General features: G+C 45.3%; 1 protein-coding gene across 1 annotated transcript in view; it reads right to left on the bottom strand.

Annotated features, from left to right (window-relative positions):
* Positions 1-3,082: 3,082 nt before the first annotated feature.
* LANCL1 (LanC like 1) overlaps positions 3,083-19,446 on the bottom strand; it is a 29,836-nt gene continuing 13,472 nt past the window's right edge. The window contains exons 4-10 of the mRNA XM_034785730.1: positions 15,460-15,667; positions 10,871-11,006; positions 10,269-10,415; positions 8,063-8,245; positions 7,383-7,559; positions 6,795-6,867; positions 3,083-5,157 (exon numbers count right to left, since the gene is read on the bottom strand). Coding sequence (XP_034641621.1) covers positions 5,081-5,157; positions 6,795-6,867; positions 7,383-7,559; positions 8,063-8,245; positions 10,269-10,415; positions 10,871-11,006; positions 15,460-15,667 — 1,001 coding nt within the window. The 3' untranslated portion in view covers positions 3,083-5,080. The remainder of the gene's footprint in view (positions 5,158-6,794; positions 6,868-7,382; positions 7,560-8,062; positions 8,246-10,268; positions 10,416-10,870; positions 11,007-15,459; positions 15,668-19,446) is intronic.

Consider the following 19,446-nt stretch of genomic DNA (forward strand, 5'->3'; position numbering starts at 1 on the left):
TAACTTGTTGAAGTTTGTGTATCTGACCAGCATGCTCCTCAAGTAGCTTGTAGAGAAAACAGAAAAAAATATTTTAAACAGCCCCTGTTGCCCAGCGTGCAGCTTTGCTGCTGAAACTACCGCTACACACTTTCCCGTAGGCCCTGCAAGAGGGCATGAGCAATGCTGTGGTACGGCATGACACAGGAAGTACAACTGACAAGCACCAAGTTAACTAATATTGTCTGTTTTCTCCTTTCTTTCAGTTACGGGTATCTTAAGCATTACTTTAAACGAGGGCTGTCAATTAATTGCAGTTAATTCACGTGATTAATTCAAAAAATTTATCACGATAAAAAAAATTAATTGTGATTAATAGCAATTTTAATTGCACTGTTAAACAATAGAATACCAGTTGAAATTTATTAAATATTTTGGATGTTTTTCTACATTTTCATATATATTGTGTTGTAATTGAAATCAAAGTGTATATTATTTTTTATTACAAATATTTGCACTGTAGAAATGATGAACAAAAGAAATAGTATTTTTCAATTCACCTCATACAAGTACTGTTGTACAATCTCTTTATCATGAAAGTGCAACTTACAAATGTAGATTTTTTTTGTTACATAACTGCACTCAAAAACAAAACAGTGTAAAACTTCAGAGCCTACAAGTCCAGTCAGTCCTTCTTCTTCAGCCAATCACTAAGACAAACAAGTTTGTTTACATTTACAGGAGATAATGCTGCCCTCTTCTTATTTACAATGTTACCAGAAAATGAGAACAGGCATGTGGATGGCACTTCTGTAGCCGGCATTGCAAGGTACTTACGTGCTAGATATGCTAAACATTCGTATGCCCGTTCATGCTTTGGCCAGCATTCTAGGGGACATTTTTCCATGCTGATGACGCTCGTTTAAAAAAATAAAGTGTTAATTAAAAATTTGACTGAACTCCTTGGGGGGGGAATTGTATATCTCCTGCTCTGTTTTACCCGCATTCTGCCATATATTTCATATTATAGCAGTCTCGGATGATGACCCAGCACATGTTCATTTTAAGAACACCTTCACTGCAGATTTCACAAAATGCAAAGAAGGTACCAATCTGAGATTTCTAAAGATAGCTACAACACTCAATCCAAAGTTTAAGAATCTGAAGTGCCTTCCAAAATCTGAGAGGGACGAGGTGTGGAGCGTGCTTTCAGAAGTCTTAAAAGAGCAACACTCCAATGCGGAAAGTACAGAACCTGAACCACCATAAAAGAAAATCAACCTTGTGCTGGTGGCCTCTGACTCAGATAATAAAAATGAACATGTGTTGGTCCGTACCGTTTTGGATTCTTATTGAGCAGAACCCATCATTAGCATGGACGCACGTCCCCTGGAATGGTGGTTGAAGCATGAAGGGACATATGAATCTTTAATGCATCTGGCACGTAAATATCTTGCGATGCTGGCTACAACAGTGCCATGGGAACACCTGTTCTCACTGTCAGATGACATTGTAAACAAGAAACGGGCAGAATTATCTCCTGCAAATGTAAACAAACTTGTTTATCTCAGCGAGTGGCTTAACAAGAAGTAGGACTGAGTGGACTTGCAGGCTCTAAAATTTTATATCGAATGCAGTTTTTTTGTACATAATTCTACATTTGTAAGTTCAACTTTCATGATAAAGAGATTGCACTACAGTACTTGTATTAGGTGAATTGAAAAATACTATTTTTTTTTTTTTACAGTGCAAATATTTGTAATCAAAAATAAATATAAAGTGAGCACTGTACGCTTTGTATTCAGTGTTGTAATTGAAATCAGTATATTTGAAAATGTAGAAAACATCCAAACCTATTTAAATAAATGGTATTCTATTATTAACTGTGCGATTAATTGCAGTTAATTTTTTTAATCACTTGACAGCAACAGCACTACTTTAAACTAGAATGGGAACAGGCTATTCAAATGGATGGAGCCCCTTTAATAGAGCACACCCAGTCTGTAAAAACCAATGCTGCTTAGGGAGTTTTGCCAGAATAAAGACTAGTTCAGGCCTGGATTTTATGTGAAAGCCACAGGGGGTACAGAATACACAGAGCTGAAATGAGAGCGTTGTCTTAAGGATAAAATAAAACCCATGTTTTATTTGGCGGGGGCAGGGTAGGAGATGCTCAAGAGACAGAGTGAGAGCAGTTCCATTCCCCCTTCACAAACAGGACAGAAAAGGCCAGGCTGGATAAGAGGTAAGCAAAACAAAGCCCCAGAACATTATTTATCACCCAGGAAAAAGGACGAACTACTCGGCTTTTGTTTTCTCCAGATTAGATTGCAAAAAGCAACAACCAGCAATGGGCCTTATGGTTACTGGAGCAAGCCAAACTAAACTGGGGAAAGAGGAGTTGTAGCTCAGCCATGCTAATCTCTTGTCAGCTGTAGTTGGGCCCCCAGTGGCAGTGATGGGGACTGGTACGCAGGTCCATGTGGGTGCTGTATCTACAAACCAGCGCTGTTACGGTCACAGTGTTGACCACCCCAAATGTTCAAAAATGAGTCAGACACCTTCTCCTCCCCCTAGCAAATCAGGACAGTAGCGCTGAAACCGTGAGATTCACAACATAAGTTTTAGGTTCCTTTTTTATTTGTTTTCTGAGCCCTTAGGTCAAACTCAAGTCATGTTTTCAGGCTTTTTGACAAACCACAAGGGCTAGAAACTTTTCAAAATGAAACCTGAGATCTCTCAGCTACAGGAGCTGGGGCTTTAAGGAAACGAGACGCGAGATAATTGTGAGTGCTGGAAATGCTGTATTCAGAGGCTCGCAATAAAGACAACGTTTGATGGCTGTGACCAGAGCGCCACGGCGATGGGATTTAGCCGGCAAAACTGACAAATTCACACACTTCTGTGAAGCCACAGGTGGACTTCTCTTAGCAGGCATTCATACCATGTCTGCAGCATGCTACAAACAGGTTCCATTTGGGTCTTTCTGACTGCGCCCACCAAAGTAAGAGTCCCAGCAGCTGCTGGCATACGCTGCCCTCTCAAGATACAATTATGGGGCATTATCAGTGAACAGGATTAAGAAAAAAGGACCTACACCTTGTTTGTTTCAGCATTTTATTAAACAGCTTTCAACCTAAGACTTGTACATCATGTCCCCTGCGCTTTTCAAGTAGTACATGTACAAGCACAGTAGCATATATGCTGCTGGAATATTCTGTGCAACAGACTGCATGAACTTTTTCTTTAATAGGAATTATGTTTAACAGAAATCCAAAAAACCAAGACAGGGGTCTCAAATCAGTTGTCACTACAGGCAAGATTCAAGTTAACTTACAGTAGGCTTCATCTATAGGACTTCCCCAGAACTATTCAATTACTCAAATCCTGGAGGTCACTTTTTTTTTTTCCCTCTGGGTTATTCACCGCAGTGTTAAAAGCTCAGAAACACAGCAGTGAGAGGCTTAGCTAGTCCAAATGAGCTTGATGCTTTCAACAGGGACACCCAGCGAACAGCAAATTAGCTGCACTGTGTTTCCAATTTTTCTAATTAGCTGTCCACACAATCAATGCTGAAACCTGTAGTGAGAAAGTCAATGAAAGCACTGCTTGCAATGGCAAAGGGGTCTGTGCAGAATACAGTTTACGCTGCTTGCTCAGGCAGTTCACGTAAGTGAGTTGGAGATGATTTTCTAAGCGAGATGCAGTCTTTAGGCTCTATTAGTGTTTCTAGCTACTCACTGTCCGCAGCCTTGAAATATCAAAACCATTTCCACCCTTCTTCAGGCCTGGGGCAAGTTGAGGAATAAGAGGTCGCCTCCAGCAGCCAATGGAAGAGCCAAGAAGCAGGTTCAGGAACTCCAGCAGCCAATGGAGCGTGCTCCTTTGCCAAGCACATTCGTTAGCAGGACAAGAGTTTACTAGGACAGACCCTCAGCAGGTGTAAGTGAGTGAAACTCCATCAATGGATTAATTCCGATTTACAGCCAACAAGGATCTAGCCCATTGACTGGACAAGGTATTCGATCAGTACCAATTTGGGGCAGATTTTCCAGCTACTTTTCAGATGGATTCTTGTTCATGTATCAGGCTGCAATGAGTAGTAACAAGCGAGCCGAGTTACTAAGGTTCATGGAAGCTGATTAAAGAAGTTGGAGGGATTAAGAAGCCGGTAGAGCTACAAATATAACAGATTAAACACTGACAAAACTTAACGAAATAGGTTTCTTTTCCCACAACTTCTGTTTCCAGGCCTGGTTCACCAGGCTAACAACTGCAATGTTACATATAATTTTAAGTCAAGACCGCAGAAAGTTTTTCAAAACTGAACATGAAAGATCACACTTGGCAGTAACTTAACTCTTTTGAACTGACACTTTCAGTGACTGAAGGCTTTCTCCTGCAGCGTTTAGCAGAATATGGTGAAATCTGCACAATAGGTTATAGATTATGTATTCTCGTCGCTGACAAAATGCACAAAGAGTGAAACACAGTCTGCTTACAAAGCAGAAAGGTGTGAGGATTAAGAGAGGACTCTGGCATGTCAGTGATAGCTGTGACAGTTGCAGTCTGCCAAGAGGATGGCATAAGAAATAACTTCCGTCTCCACAGTCCATCACAGTCAACTGCCCAAGCAGCAGTTCAGTTAGAACTCCATGATTAGGAGAGAGAATACTTAGGTGCCAACAGGAGGTAATAGTCATAAGATTTCATCTTTTGTTTTCCAAAGACAATACTCTAAGCTTCTATCACTGTTACTCATGACAAAGTTAAATGGACAAAGTTACATTCAATAGAAAAAACTTTCTCCCTGGAATTCAGATACGTAAAATAGCAAAGCTCTGAGTTTGCATATCCAACAAAATACTGTACATTTCCCATCTTTAGGAACCAATAACAAAAACCACGTTTTTTTTTAAATCTAAACAAAGCAAAAAGAGCACTAGAAAAATTTTAAATATGGAAAAGCATTGAAACCATCAACAGAACGCCTTTACTTTACAAGAGATGAGTTTGAAAAGAGACTCAAGCAAGCTCCATCTCCTTGTTCAACGGATGTGGAGTGCAGTGGGAATCGTGCAGGGAACTGCTGGGAAGGGTTTTATAGCTCAAATGCTGGGAACTTGGCCTTTGTTGGTACCAGGAGATCAGCAAGAAAATATATTGTCCCGGCCATTCCTGAAGGAAAAAAAGAAAATTGTTATTTCTCGAAGCATATAACAGGGAGATTCTCATTGCACGTCAGTATTATTCTAGAGTAAATAATAATGTCTGTGAGTGTGCATCATGGAAGACAGGGAACCAGGGGTCATTTTCAAAAACACCTACTTGACTCAGGAATCTAAGCCCATTTTTCCAAAGTGGTGTAGACACTTACAGCCAGATTTTTAAAGGTATACAAGTGCTTAAGATGCAAATAAGATGCAAGTAAATCTCCTTAAGCGCCCATTTGCAGTTGTAAGCATTGAAATACCTTTAAACATCTGGCCTTTCAATACATCTGGTTTTCGATTGGAACACCTGGTCAAAAAGGGACCCTGGCAGCTCCGGTCAGGGCTGCTGACCTGGCCATTAAAAGTCTGTTTGACGCGGGGCTGACAGGCTCCCTACCCAGCTTCGTGGAAGTGGCAACATGTCCCTTGGCTCCTAGGCGGAGGGACGGCCAGGGGGGCTCCGTGCGCTGCCCTCCCCCGCCCCTTGAGCACCAGCTCCACAGCTCCCATTGGCTGGGAACCATGGCCAATGGGTGCTGTAGGGGCGGCATCTGTGGACACAGGCAGTGCGAAGAGCCGCCTGGCTGCCCCTGCACCTAGGAGCCGAGGGACATGCCACTGCTTCCAGGGAGCCGCCTGAGGCACCCTGAACTCCCTCCTGTGCCCCAACCCCCAGGCCTGATCCCCCTCCTGCACCCGAACTCCCTCTTGGAGCCCGCACCCCAACCCTCCTCCTACACCCCAACCCCCTGCCCGAGTCGGATCCCCCTCTCGCACGCCGAACCCCTCAGTCCCAGCCCGGAGCCCCCTCCTGCACCCCAAACCCCTCATCCCTGGCTCCACCCCAGAGCCCGCATCCCCAGCCAGAGCTTCCTCAAGCCCCTACCCCAGTCCAGTGAAAATGAGTGAGTGAGCAAGGGTGGGGGAGAGCGAGCAACAGCTGTAGGGCGGAATGGAGTGAATGGGGGTGGGGCCTCAGGGCAAGGGTGTTTGGTTTTGCACAATTAGAAAGTTGGCAACCTTATGTCCTAGTTCCATGGACGTAAGTGGCTCTGTGATTTATGGTGGCGGTGGAACTGGCCCAGGGTTCCCCCTGCTGGCAGATTTATGGAGCAGCATAGGTATCAGCATTTGAGAAAGCTATCTGTTGCCCAATCATGGGCTAGATCTATGGCTTCTTTTTGTCCATTTCTTCATTGTTCTTTGGAGGCAAACTGAAAAGGGCCTGCACAAAATAATAAGTACACAGAGTGCAGAGGTTGGCTGGGCAGGCAGCCTGCAATTACTGTAGGTTTAAACTGTCCCTAATAAAGACTTACTCCAGTGAGAGTTATGAACCGTACCAGAGCTGAGCGCAGGAGGACTCGGTGCTATGCCAGCCTCCAGCCCTCCCAGCTGGGGTTGCAACAGAACAAGGAATTCCAGTTGTAGCCATTATCCACTGCTGTTAAAATCTCATTCAGAGAGGGTCAAAACAGTGGGTGTGATTCTCCTGACGCTGATTTTAGGGGGTCTTAATGCAGTTACTCTCAATTTACACCGGTGTGAGATCAGACTCAGGATTCAGAACGTATTATGTAGAAAAGGCTGGACAGAGATTACCTTCAAAGAGAGAGAAGGGCGTGTCTGGAGTCCGGCACCCATGCTCCCCATAACTCAAACACCACTCTGCAAACTGAGGAAGGAAGAACAAAGTGTCCAAACTTTGTAGGAGACCTGACATGGACATTAAAAATACAGACACTCCGCCCAGCATCCTCCAGATCTCCATCTTGTCATGACAATTGAACAGAAAACAGGCTGTTGCCAGGCACTGCTGTTGACTAGAGCCCAGCAGGCTGTTGGTCTGAGGGACAGTGATGAGAGTGACTGTTTAAGGACCATACTGGTCTATGTGAAATGAACTGGTTAGTGCTAGCTGCATCTCTGCCAGGCTAGAAGTTAGATTACAAAGGAAAGAACCATCACACAGAGTGTAGAATCAAACCATCCTTCAAGGTAACTGGCTCTAGAATGTTAGTTACATTCCACACTAGCCTGACCAGTTCCTCTCCTTAACAAAAGATGGTCCCATGATTTTCTATCGGATAACTTTTTTAAAAGGTGAGCTATCCCAGTCAGCATCCAATCTTTCCATGACCCGGTGGCAGGAGTCTTTCCTCTGTGTCTGTTGCTCATATGGACGCTCACCTTGCAGGCCCTGTACAAGTATTTCATGTTTTGAGTGAGGTTGTACAGCATTAGGAAGGCATAAGCGTTGCCAGCTGTCCCATGGCACAGCCCATAACCTTTCTTCAGCAATCCCCACTGCCAGATCACTTCCGCACACTGCAGCGCATCACTCAGATACTGCTGGTCAGCAAACACCTGTGGAGACGAGAGAGAGATTCCACTCAGTGCAATTATCCTCTCAGCATCCACGCTAGGGTGGAGCAGGCCCCCACCTTCTTGGGTAATTAGCTCCTATCGAGAGTGACCTCTCCTACTTAAGCAATGGCACCGTGACTTTGCCTTCTACTGTCAAAGATTTTTAAAGTGATAAATGAAGCAGCGTCACCGTTATTTAACTCACAATGAGCTGTCACCATTAGTCACATGCCACAGAATGAATACAACACATGGCTGACTCCACAAGCAATGAGAGCATCCGGCACTTGGGACAAGACACTTGGGACATGTTCAGAAATCATTCATTAAAAGTTTAATTTGCATTTTGATTGGTGTGTAAGTGTGGGCATGCATGGTGGCGCTGGTGGGTTATTTCATTAGAATATTACATGCCCTGACAGAGACTCCTGGCTAGAGGATTCTCTGAGATCAAGTTCCATGTGTAAAGCTCTCCTGTCACTGTTTCCCAGGACCTCTTGTACCTTGTAGGCCTGTGTGAGCATGTAGATCACGCCAGGTGCCCCATGACACCAATGGACAAGCAGGTCTCTGGCATCATCAATACAAGGGGGGTAGTTGCCTGATGGGAACTTCAGTTGGCAGACATAATCCACACTGGGTTTGACTGTGTTATGCAACTTCACTTGGCTTACGCCAAGGCCGGGCTGAAACAGACAGACAAGATAGGCTGTTAAAATGTGAAAGAAGTACTGTACAATTCCCTCCCCCAGCTGGCAATGCTAGTTTTAGAGGCATAAGCAATTTATGCTTCAAAGATGACAAGAGAGTTTGGCGTTACCGATTCCTTCCAGCTTCTTCAGCTGTGCTATGTCGGCTCATATCTTTCCTCCTACACAGACAGGCTAGGAGAACGGTGGGGGCAGGCTGCTCAATGCCTCGGGTGCGGGCGTGCACCTGGGCATCCTTTAGTGCCTCTTCCTCTGCAGCAACAGTGACTGGCTCCAGAGGGTTCCCCAGCAAGGGGAGTGTGAGGGGGTGTTCACTGTATACTAGCCCTGAAGGGGTTAGAGTAGCTCAGAAGGGACAAATGAACCTTTTGGCTGCACCTCAGGGAGGGTCAGATTTGACTGATAAATTACTAATTGCTGAAGCCCAGCTTGGGGAGAAGCTGGGTAAGGTATAAAGCCAGGAAGTTTGCAGCAGAAAGGGGCTGCAGGGAGGGAGTCTGCAGTTGCTCTCTGGGCACAGAAAGGTGGGTAGGGGGAAACCCGGGGGCTCAGGGGTTGGTGAGAGCAAAAGACCTGGGCTCCTGTCCCTGACAGAAAGGTTCACCCAGAGGAGGTGTGGAGAAGAAAGCCTGTAGAAGGCAGAGTAGGAAGAAGCCCAAGGATGGAGCAGTGAGGGTTGAGAGTGTGTAGACCTTGTCTGCTGGGTGGGCCCAGGTTTCCCACCAGCCAATGGGAAATGGTGCAGGATTGGTGAAGTGGCATCTGGACAGTTGGTCTGGCGAGACTTTGATACACCAAAAGGGGAAAACTATATCGTCACCTGGATGAAGGGCTGGGTCACAAAGAGAGAGCACCTCCCAGTCCCGGAGAGTGAGAGGGACTGCGGGGCAGGCGAGCAACAGAAGGGGGTGCTCGACTCGACAAGGGCTGATCCCCAGATCCAGTCACAAGGGGGTGCACCCACTGGTGAGTGAACACTGTTACAGGGAGAAAAATAAGGGGATCCCTTTGGATTTTAAGAGGCAAGGAAAAGCCTATCCTACAAATCTGAAGTGGTTAGGAATTGCTTAGAAGATATGATCAGGATTAATGAAATGAAATGAAGCAAAGAGAAAAACTCAGGATAACTATCAGGAATGATTCCCAGACACCAAGACCTAGCAAATCACGTCACCCATGCAGAGCACCACCACCCCATAGTGAGCTGCAAGGCCAGCCCAACTTGAAGATCTCAATTCTTATTTGTACACAGACCATGTAAACAGGTTCAAGGGTAACAATGAGTTTAAAACTAAGGGAGCAACTTCACCATTGACCTCACTGAAAGCAGGAGTGGATCCTCTGTGTCCTCCTCTAATTGCACCGCATTGGCCAAAAACTATATAGACAGAGTTCTCTTTTAAGTTGGCAGCTCTGAGCCCCTTGGAATGAGCATTTTAAGCTAAGAATCATATCATACCCAAATTGCTAACGTGCAAATTGAAAATCAATACCTTTGCTATACAGCCACCAGTGATAAAGAATTGCACAGAGTCTGATGTCCTCCTCTGTAACTTCCCTGGTACACTTTCCCTGTAAGCATATGGTGTTTGGCTGCTCTTTTCTATATCCCATGTATTCCAGATTCAGCTTGTAACTTCATTGTATAGGGAGCCAAAATGCCAAAATCAGGCTCTCTGAATCCCCATGATTTTCTAGGTACCCAAAAGTTAGGCATGATGACACTTAAGTTTCTTTATGAATCTAGCTCTAAGTGACTAGCCACCTCAGAAGTGTAGTAGCCTCCTAGAGAAACAGAGTCTGGAGCATTTTAGTGCTGTTTTGAAATAGGATTTAAACCCAACAAAAGAGAGCATCTGATGGACAGCTGACCATGATTGACACCAGTGTGACATCACTAATAGCCAATCAGAAAGCTCCCCAGGTGTCTCAAGTTCTAATTGGAGGGCATTAGAAGTGAAACTGCTGGGAAGGCCTTTTCTCTCCAGGTGTCTCTCACCTGCATAAGGTAGTAATAAATTCCTGCCAGGCCATGGGCGGCCCCTATGTAATACTCCTGGTACCACTCATACATCAACGGGCTCTTGGCTGTGAAGTTCCTCCTTTTGGCCAGGCTCTCCCCGGATGCCACGACTGCATCGCAGACCTGCAGGTGGAAACCAGAGGTGAGCGACAACAGCTTTGAGGTATATAATCTCTTCCCTCCAGCCTGGCAGACAGTAGCCAGCACAGCAGGTATCACAGTGCAAAATACAGTCATGCACCTTTGTTATTCTGCACATGGAAATCCTAGCTTGTGAATGGGGGAGAGGAACAGGGGCTTCTTCGACTCTAGGCACAGAATCCTACTGGATTAGGAAGGGCATTTGGCACAATATCCCTTAGGAAGAATGGGGCATGCAGCTGGAGGTTCCATGCTGTGGCCTTCACACGTGTCATGTCATGTTTTCACACATGCCAGAGTTACCTAGACCAGCATCTATTTTCACCCTTCCAAGGATGTGCTGGGTGGGAAGCGACAAAATACAGAGGACAAACGAGTAGGATGCGGGAGGCTAATTCAGCCTACATTGGAGAGCAACTGGAGAGATGACAGGGTACCTGCTGAATATAGTTTTGAGGGATTTTTTCCACTCCGAAATGCTTGTTCACGAACAGCAGTGCGTACAGGTATCCCATGCGCCCATAGAGCATTTCATCGGGTGCTCGCGGGTCAAGTTTGTGCAGCTGAAGCAAGCTGGAAAGAAAGATTCAGGTGAGGAAGTAGACTGGCAGGGATGAGCTATACAAAAACACCCCCAAACTTTAACTCCAGTTGAAGGCTACTAGACTGGAACTCAGGAGACCTGAGTGCAGATCCTAGTTCCACCACAGGCTCACTCTATGTGACCTTGGGCAATCTCAGTGCCTCAGTTCTCATCTGTAAAATGGACATAATCCTGCCTTTGTCTTGTCTATTTAGACAGTCAGCTCTTCAGGGCAGGAGCCATCAGTTATTATGTATTTGTACAGCGCCTAGTGCACGGGGTCAATTTGGGACTCTAGGCGTTACTGGAATCAAGATAATAACATTGATAGTCAAACCCAAGTTGATAACTGCGTGGGTAAGGGAGGATGACCCTCTTCTCCATTCCCAGCTCCCCCATCACATGTCATAGCAGTGCTTTCAGAAATTCAGCTTCTGTGCCACGAGGCACTTCCAGAAGTGATCGGCATCAGTTTCACTCTGCTTCTGTAGACGTCAAAGGGGATGTTACCAAAATGGGAGCAGAGCTGAGCCCCGGCTGACCATTTTTGAAGATGCCACCCCTTATGTTTAAAAGTCTTGACTGTGAAAACCCAACAGCTCTCGCGCTGTTCCAAAACAGCTGGGGTCATCTCCCGAATGAGGAGCGAAGGCGAGGGGACTGGGGGAAGGAATGTGAATCACTTAGGCAACAGTGCACAGTGGAGTGGGAAAGGGGTGGTTATGAAATACCGAGCCTCTGTGGGGTGCAGAAGAAACAGCCAGTCGCTCTTCATCCATCTAGGCTGGGTTAACTAATTATAATCGCAGGGTCAGTCCAAGTGCAAGCACCACAGGTTTCTTTCAGTGCACTCACCTACCGCAGGAGTGAGAGTATGGATTGCCTGACGGCACCAGACTTTAAACACACCGGCAACACAGAGCAAGGAGCCCAACATCGTTTGAAAAGTCCTCGCGTCATTCTTCAGATGATTAGCACGCTGAAGTTGGTGACGCTCCTGCAAGCGTTAGCAACGATTGACAACTCTTCACTTGGGTGCTTTGTGACCCAATTGCACAAGATGCAAATTATCCTCCATTTTGGTGCCTCACCACTCTTCCAACAAGGTCAGAAGTTCCTCCCTATCAGAGCATTAAGTCAGCGGCAAAGAGGAAAGTAGTATTTTTTTCCATCCCCGGGGTCAGCGGCCTGGAAAACACTGTCACTTTCAAAATGACAGCATGGGTGCTGCATTTCCTCAAGGCTGCTCCTTTCAGTGCCTCTTGCTGCCACTCTGACAGGCACAAGGCACAGGAACTGCACCCCCGAGGAACCACTGGTGCAGGGCTCCCCATCACAGCCGCGTGAGGGAACAGCAAAGGTACAGTGTCAGCGCTTGCTCTTAGGCAGCACATTCTTTTTTAAAAGGACACAACGGCCAATTGTCCAGAATCCCCTGGGATCAGATGGAGAGCGCTGTGTTCCGGCTCCCGGCAGCAACAAATCTTTGCTTGGTGTTGGATTCAATGTGACTAGAGATATTTAGAGAGCGAGGGTCTCGAGGCAGATTTGGTCCAGGTCCTCACAACAGGCGGCTACCGAGTACTGCGTTGCTCCCCCCTGGATGTTTCCCAGACGTGAGAGCAAGTCACTGACTTCTCACCCTGCCTCCTAAGCATGTGCAGGCAAATGTGGGTGGGAGTGGGAGGCAGGAGGATGTCTCCCATACACACTCCCCCAAATCAGGCAGCAACAGGAGATCTCCCTGCCTCATGCTGCTGCCCATAATCCCCTGGTGACCCTATTTCCAGGGAGGATGGGGGAGAAGCAGCTAGAGTGTGGTCTCCTGGTTGCTGTGTGGGAGGAAAGGAGTGCCAGGAAGGGCGGGGCTGGGCTGGGAGGCTGTAGTAGGGGGTGGGATACCTATAGCAGGTGGAATGGGAGTGCCTGGGGTTTGATGCAGTGCCTGGGGAGATGTCAGAGCCTGTGGGACTGTAACTGGATGGAGGTGCTTGGGGAAACTGGGCGAGGGGGTGGGTAGATGGTATGTCATGAGCAGGGTCTTGGGGGAGCATGTGAAGAGCTCCCTGGGGCAGTTTGGGGGGTGAGGGATGGTCTGGAGCACCTAGGCCAGTGTTTGTACTGCTGCTGCAAGCTGCTCCCCCTAGCTGGAGTAGTGAGGGGAGGAGGAGAGGAAGCCTGCAGAGCAGTTCCTGTCAGCATCTGTGGGACCAAACCGCAGAGAAAACAGGGGAATCAAAGGTTATATGGTCAAGAGGGGCGGGGCTGCTAATCGTGGGTGTGTCGCACAAAGTGCCAGATGCCTGGCAGCCCTGACAGTACCCAGAATGCCATTTTCCAGCAGGGGACGGTAGTAAAGGTACCTGACAGTTAGACACCACGGATACTAAACCAATCTATTAACTGCTGAAAACTAACAGTTTCAGGAAGAAGGGAAAATGCGGCAGCGGGACAGGATTCTGTGCACCAATTACTCTAGAAGCAAACACCTGATCTCCCGATGGCAGGAAAACCATGGAACACAGTCTGTAAGAATACAGTCCAGATTTTCATTGGCTGTTGGAAAACTGGCCACCGTGAAGTGTTAGAGCCTCTCAGGGGGATAAAGCACATTTTGGGGTCAGGAACTCATTTGGGCAAGTGCAAGCAGCCCAGAAAAAAAGAAGCTTGTGTGTCTCCCACTGCAGAGAAAGCTCTGCTAAGAGGCTCACTTCAGCCTTTGTACAGCTGGAATGCCCTCTAAAGAGAGCATCCCAGCTGGACCCAAAGAGAAACAGGCATAGTGATTGCTATCCTTTCTCCGCAGGAGAAACTAAGAGCTTTCCACTCCAGAACTCAGCAAACTCTTTGCGAGCTCAGTAATAAACTGAAAACCCATTCTGCCTTTTGATTAATGGAAATATTTCTTGTAGAAGGCAGCTTTTCCTGTTTTAAGGGTACTCTGGCCTGCTCTGAACAATCCGGGGGCAGGCAATAGGAAAGTTTGCCCTAACCATTGCTTCTTGAATACCCCATTTTCTTTTCTCTGCTTGCCTTTCAGAAGTAACCCATTTCTAGTGCTTTGTCCTCCAGATGCCATTAGATGGCAGTGCAGAATTAATCTGAATTTCTGCTCTGCCACAAAACTGCCGCAGCAAGGGACAATTACAATAAAGAAACATGGGTTTTGATCTGTTATAATTTGGGGTTTAATTCCCCCTACAATTGTACATCACAGTTTGAAATAATGGTGTCCAGATGTCCCTTTTGTAGGCAAATATATCTACATCACATTAGCAAGCTTCATCAATATGATGCAATGTTGACCAATGCAATATTGTTAAGATCACATGTCTATATTTCCAGAATAAAAAAAAGGGACTTTTGTCTCTAGACTAGTTCAAGCTGCATATTTCATGAGCACTAAATTTACACCAAAAAGAAGAACATCTCAATCTCAATTAAAAATAATGGGAGCTGGGTTTCCAAATCCTTTAGGCAATTCTGAACCTTCCTCCCCCGCTTCATTTTAAAACAATTGTGCTGTATGACCCTCATAGCCAGATAACAGAGGCTATTCAGCATATGTTTCTGCAGTTGTTAGGATCTGGTAGATTTGTTTACTGGTCAACTTTAAATGGAAAGTTTGCCCCAAGGTATTTCTCATCATTTTAAGACTCCTTCTGTCATATACTCTTGAAAGCTTACAATTGAAATCTGCTCCTCTGCTAAGTGTTTTTTCTCTGTCACATGCTAGCCCTATTCAGGTAGTGTACAGCGGCTTGTGTTTAAAAAAGAACAACAAAAATACAGATGAAAACACAATTTAAAAACAGACATAAGATAAAATGAAAAAGATAAGTCTCACCTTGACAAAATGTCCCTTTAACTGTAACGGTGGAGCTGGTAAAAAAAATTCCAAATCTCCCCCTTCTCTCCACCCCCCTCCAAAGAAAAAGATAATGGGGAGAAGTCCAGACTAAATATTTCCAAGTTTTCCCCCATTTTCAACCAACTATAGAACTGGTGTAAAGTTTTCAAAAAATCCAATTTTGTTTAAGACTCTGAAAAATGGAAACATGAATAACAAAACCAACCAACCACGTGCAGCTCCCCCAGCCTGTCTGGCCAGCTCTAGTGCTGTGGCAATCCCTGCTCAGTGACAGTACAGCCATTCTATCCCCCATCCAGAAAAGCAGGCTGTAACAAAGGCCAGCTAGTCAACCGGGCTTGGTTTACGTCCTTAATGACAACCATTTCTCTAGGATGTGAAGATTCTGTTGCATGCTTCTTGTCCAGTTAGTGAATGCTCTCCTTCAAACAGAGCCCTACAGCAGAACCTAATAAGGTTAAGAGGGATGTTCCGCATGGGGAAAGCTACGTGCCAGCTTTGGACACCAGCTCATGCATCCAAAAGCAACAACTTGAGGAACAGGCGGGCGAAACCAAACCCCGAAACGTTACCGAGTGATGCAGGCTTCCGACTGTGTCTCATCCTGTAATTTATGGTACACGACGGCAGCCACTGCCAAAGGTCCAGCATCCCCGCACAAGAAGGTGATGGAGCGCTTTGTCAGACAATTCAAGCTCTTCTTCGCATATGCCTCTGCTACCTGGAGGTAGGAAGGGTCTCCATACACATCATACAGGTGCAAGTAAAGCACAGCAATGCCTGCGAAGAAATAAATGGGTTAAGCCCAGGGCATGGATCAGCTGTTTTATTGCTCTCCCCTGGCACTATATACTTTTGTTGCTCTCTAACTTTAAAACATAAAATCCCAGCTACTTATGGTGGAGCCAAAAAATATGAAACAAATTTCTTGATCAGCTTATCTGTACTGGGACGTTAATATCTCCCTGCTTGGCCACTGGGTGACTTTGGACATGTCACTGCACCTCTCTGCCTCAGTCTCCCCATCTGTAAAATGGCAATAATTGTGAAGTGTACAAAGTGTAACTTTGTAAAGTTCTTTTAGATCTACTGCTGAAAAGCATCATACAAGGTGGTATTATTTATATTTATATTTATTTAGTTATTTATTTTTTTGGCCACTTGCCAAATAGCAATGACAAATACATAAGCATTAGTGATAGACAAGAAAATATTTGCAATACAGCAGCTGTTCTCAACCTCAACCATCCTGGAACCCCCTTTTCCATTGCAGGACACCCTCTTCCAGCCTCTCATAAGAACATAAGAACGGCCGTACCAGGTCAGACCAAAGGTCCACCTAGCCCAGTATCCTGTCTACCAACAGTGGCCAATGCCAGGTGCCCCAGAGGGAGTGGACCTAACAGGCAATGATCAAGTGATCTCTCCTGCCATCCATCTCCATCCTCTGACAAACAGAGGCTAGGGACACCATTCCTTACCCATCCTGGCTAACAGCCATTAATGGACTTAACCACCATGAATTTATTCAGTGCTCTTTTAAACGGTGTTATAGTCCTAGTCTTCACAATCTCCTCAAATAAGGAGTTCCACAAGTTGACTGTGCGCTGCGTGAAGAACAACTTCCTTGTATTTGTTTTAAACCTGCTGCCTATTAATTTCATTTCATGACCCCTAGTTCTTGTATTATGGGAATAAGTAAATAACTTTTCCTTATCCACTTTCTCCACATCACTCATGATTTTATATACCTCTACCATTTGTCTGGGACCTCCCTCCCATCGAGCAATATGGGAATGGCAGGGTCCCCTGACACCTGTTGGTGACCCCTAAGTTAGAGAAGCCGTAGACTAAACTGGACGTTCATAGAAAAGGAGAGAGATTGAGAATGGCCTTTATTTCTCTCTGCACAGAGAATCAGCTGTTTTCAAGAAAAGTATTGTAAACAAAGATAATTCCTGCATACACACACCACACACTAATTCTGAGTGCAGCCCTTGTCTGAAACATAAAAAGCTATTCAAGAGTCAGGAAAATGCATTCTTCTGCCCCTGACTCTTCCATACCAGGCATCCAGCTACATAAACAATGCTGCTGTTAAAAGGCTAGGACACTGGTTTTGCCTGGAGTCTTATTCTGTCCCTCTCTCATCCCGCTCTTGAAGCCTGTTATACATAACTGAAGAGTCATCAGCGTGTCGTTATTCAAAAGGTCTGTCACAGTAGATAGAACCTCCCTTCTAAACACCCGCTAGTCAGAAGGGACCCTCAAAAGGATATGTGGGCTCGGGGTATCCTCAAAGAATATGTATCAGAGAAGCTAGCGGCCTACATCGCTTCCAGAAAAATCTCATTTCGCCTCTTACAGTATGCTTTCCATCTCATTAACCGTTTCTAAGACGACACAGGTCCTGTGTTTAAGCCTAAATTAATAGAGCCAATGTCTGCAGATTTCGATCCAGTTTAAAAAAAAAAAAAAAAAAAAAAGGCAGCCTGAAAAATTACTTTCCACTGTACTGGGAACAATTTTAAATTTAGATCATTTTCTCATTTTGCATGGGTAATCTCCAAAGCTTCGTGCTACAGACAATTCAATTTCACATGTATATTAAGGGCAAATTTCCATTTCCTGCCAAAGTTAATAACCTTGTCCGCTCTCTACGCAGTTCAGTGTTAGTATTTCCACAGAGAGAAGCTCAGATGTACAGTACCATCATTCAAGTTTGTAAGGACGTGGGCATGAAGCTCTTTTTAAAGGGGAATACTTACCTACTAGGTCTTTCCATGACCTATCACCATCTTTAGGTTCTTAATAGGCCTGATATCAATTTAAACAGCTCAGACTACGGAGTTACCTGTTTTAATGTTTAGCTTTTCACTTCATAAGCAGCTGCCATTGGAACAAGCTTAATTGTTTATGTAACTACCATGATAAGAATAATGCCAGGATTGAAGTCTGGAAAAATAAAATTACCTTGTGAGTTTTTCTTCCAATCCCTTCTTCCCCTTTTCCCACAAAAATCTCTTTTAGCTATGAACAATTGTTTGCCAGAAGCTGGGAATGGGCGACAGGGGATGGATCACTTGATGATTACCTGTTCTGTTTATTCCCTCTGGGGCACCTGGCATTGGCCACCGTCGGAAGACAGGATACTGGGCTAGAAGGACCTTTAGTCTGACCCAGTGTGGCCGCTCTTAAAGGCTCCAAAAGCATCATAACGCAGTTAGGTTTGAGAGGCTTTGCAGAACTGTAATGTCGGCATCACTTCCCAAATGGGGCAAGATTTTCTCTACACCCAAAAGCTTTTAAAATCTGGTCTACAACTGTGAAGAGCAACACCCAACCTGGAGAGGTGACTTGCAGCAAGCATGTTTAGGTAGCTAGATACACCAATGATAGAATAAAAAAATAAGAGCATCAAGTGTAGGTTGACTCATGATTAATATCTAGACAATGTATATTAGAGGCAGCATGGTTGGAGGACAGAGTATGGGGCTGGGAATCAGGAGATCCTAAATGATAATCCCAGCATTGCCACACACTCAGTCTGGCTTTGGACAAGTCACCGCGCCTCCCTGCCTCAGTTTCTCCATCTGTAAAATAAGGGTAAATACCTAACCTCCCAAATGTGCATGGTAGGTTGAAGATGAGCTAGATAATATTTGCAATATGCTTCTAATGTGTAAAGTACCATATAAAAATAATTATTACATAATGAGGGATGGGAGGCTAGGTAGAAGAGGGGATCAGTTCCCCTAGCTTTGCACCTCTGGAAACCTGGATCCAGTTGAATTGCTTCAAACATATGTGGCTGTCTCACTCTGATTCCCATTTGTGCCCCTCAGAACTACCACACAGCTGGCAGTCTATGGCATGCCAGAGCAGAGGATCTGAAGGGTCTATTCTAGATAGATATTATGGTGATAAGGGTGGTGTCCGAATCTGAACATCTTCCTGTTGTGCATTAAGCAACATGGCTAACATCTGTCACATGTCGTTGGTTCTTGCTCTCATCCTTTCCCCAGGGGAAGAGCTGTGCATGCAGTGGAATGCTCTGTTTTGATAGGGTTTTGTGTTGGGGGGTTGTGTTGGAACAGTGGTGCATTTGTTCAGCTACATGGGCGATCCAGTGCTTATGACCTTTACTTTAGCACTTGCTAAATCCGTTAATCCCAGTAGCACCAGAGTTGTAAGATGTTTTACTTTGTTTAAAATCTTGTCACAGTATAGGGCACGTAGAGTTAGATCTTCCCAACCAGCTAAAAGACTATTTCATCCCCACACACACTAGTTAATGGAGAGGCTGAGATGCTGCTTTAGGTATATACTGAGTTCAGGGCTTGTGAATGATGCTGGATTGTCAGCAACCTGTAAACTGCAGGCCATTGTGATACACTGCTAAGGGACAGCATAAGCAGTAGCAAGGCAAACTTCTCTAACTTGAACCATGCTGACCCTGAACAGAGGGGATCTAAGGCCAGGGATAGCATGCTTTCAATATCAATTCAATCTTAGTCTCTTTATCCAGACTGCTGCTAAGGACACCAATTAGACGGTGG

This window comes from Trachemys scripta, chromosome 11 (assembly GCF_013100865.1).
Source record: "Trachemys scripta elegans isolate TJP31775 chromosome 11, CAS_Tse_1.0, whole genome shotgun sequence".
Lineage (NCBI taxonomy): Eukaryota > Metazoa > Chordata > Testudines > Emydidae > Trachemys > Trachemys scripta.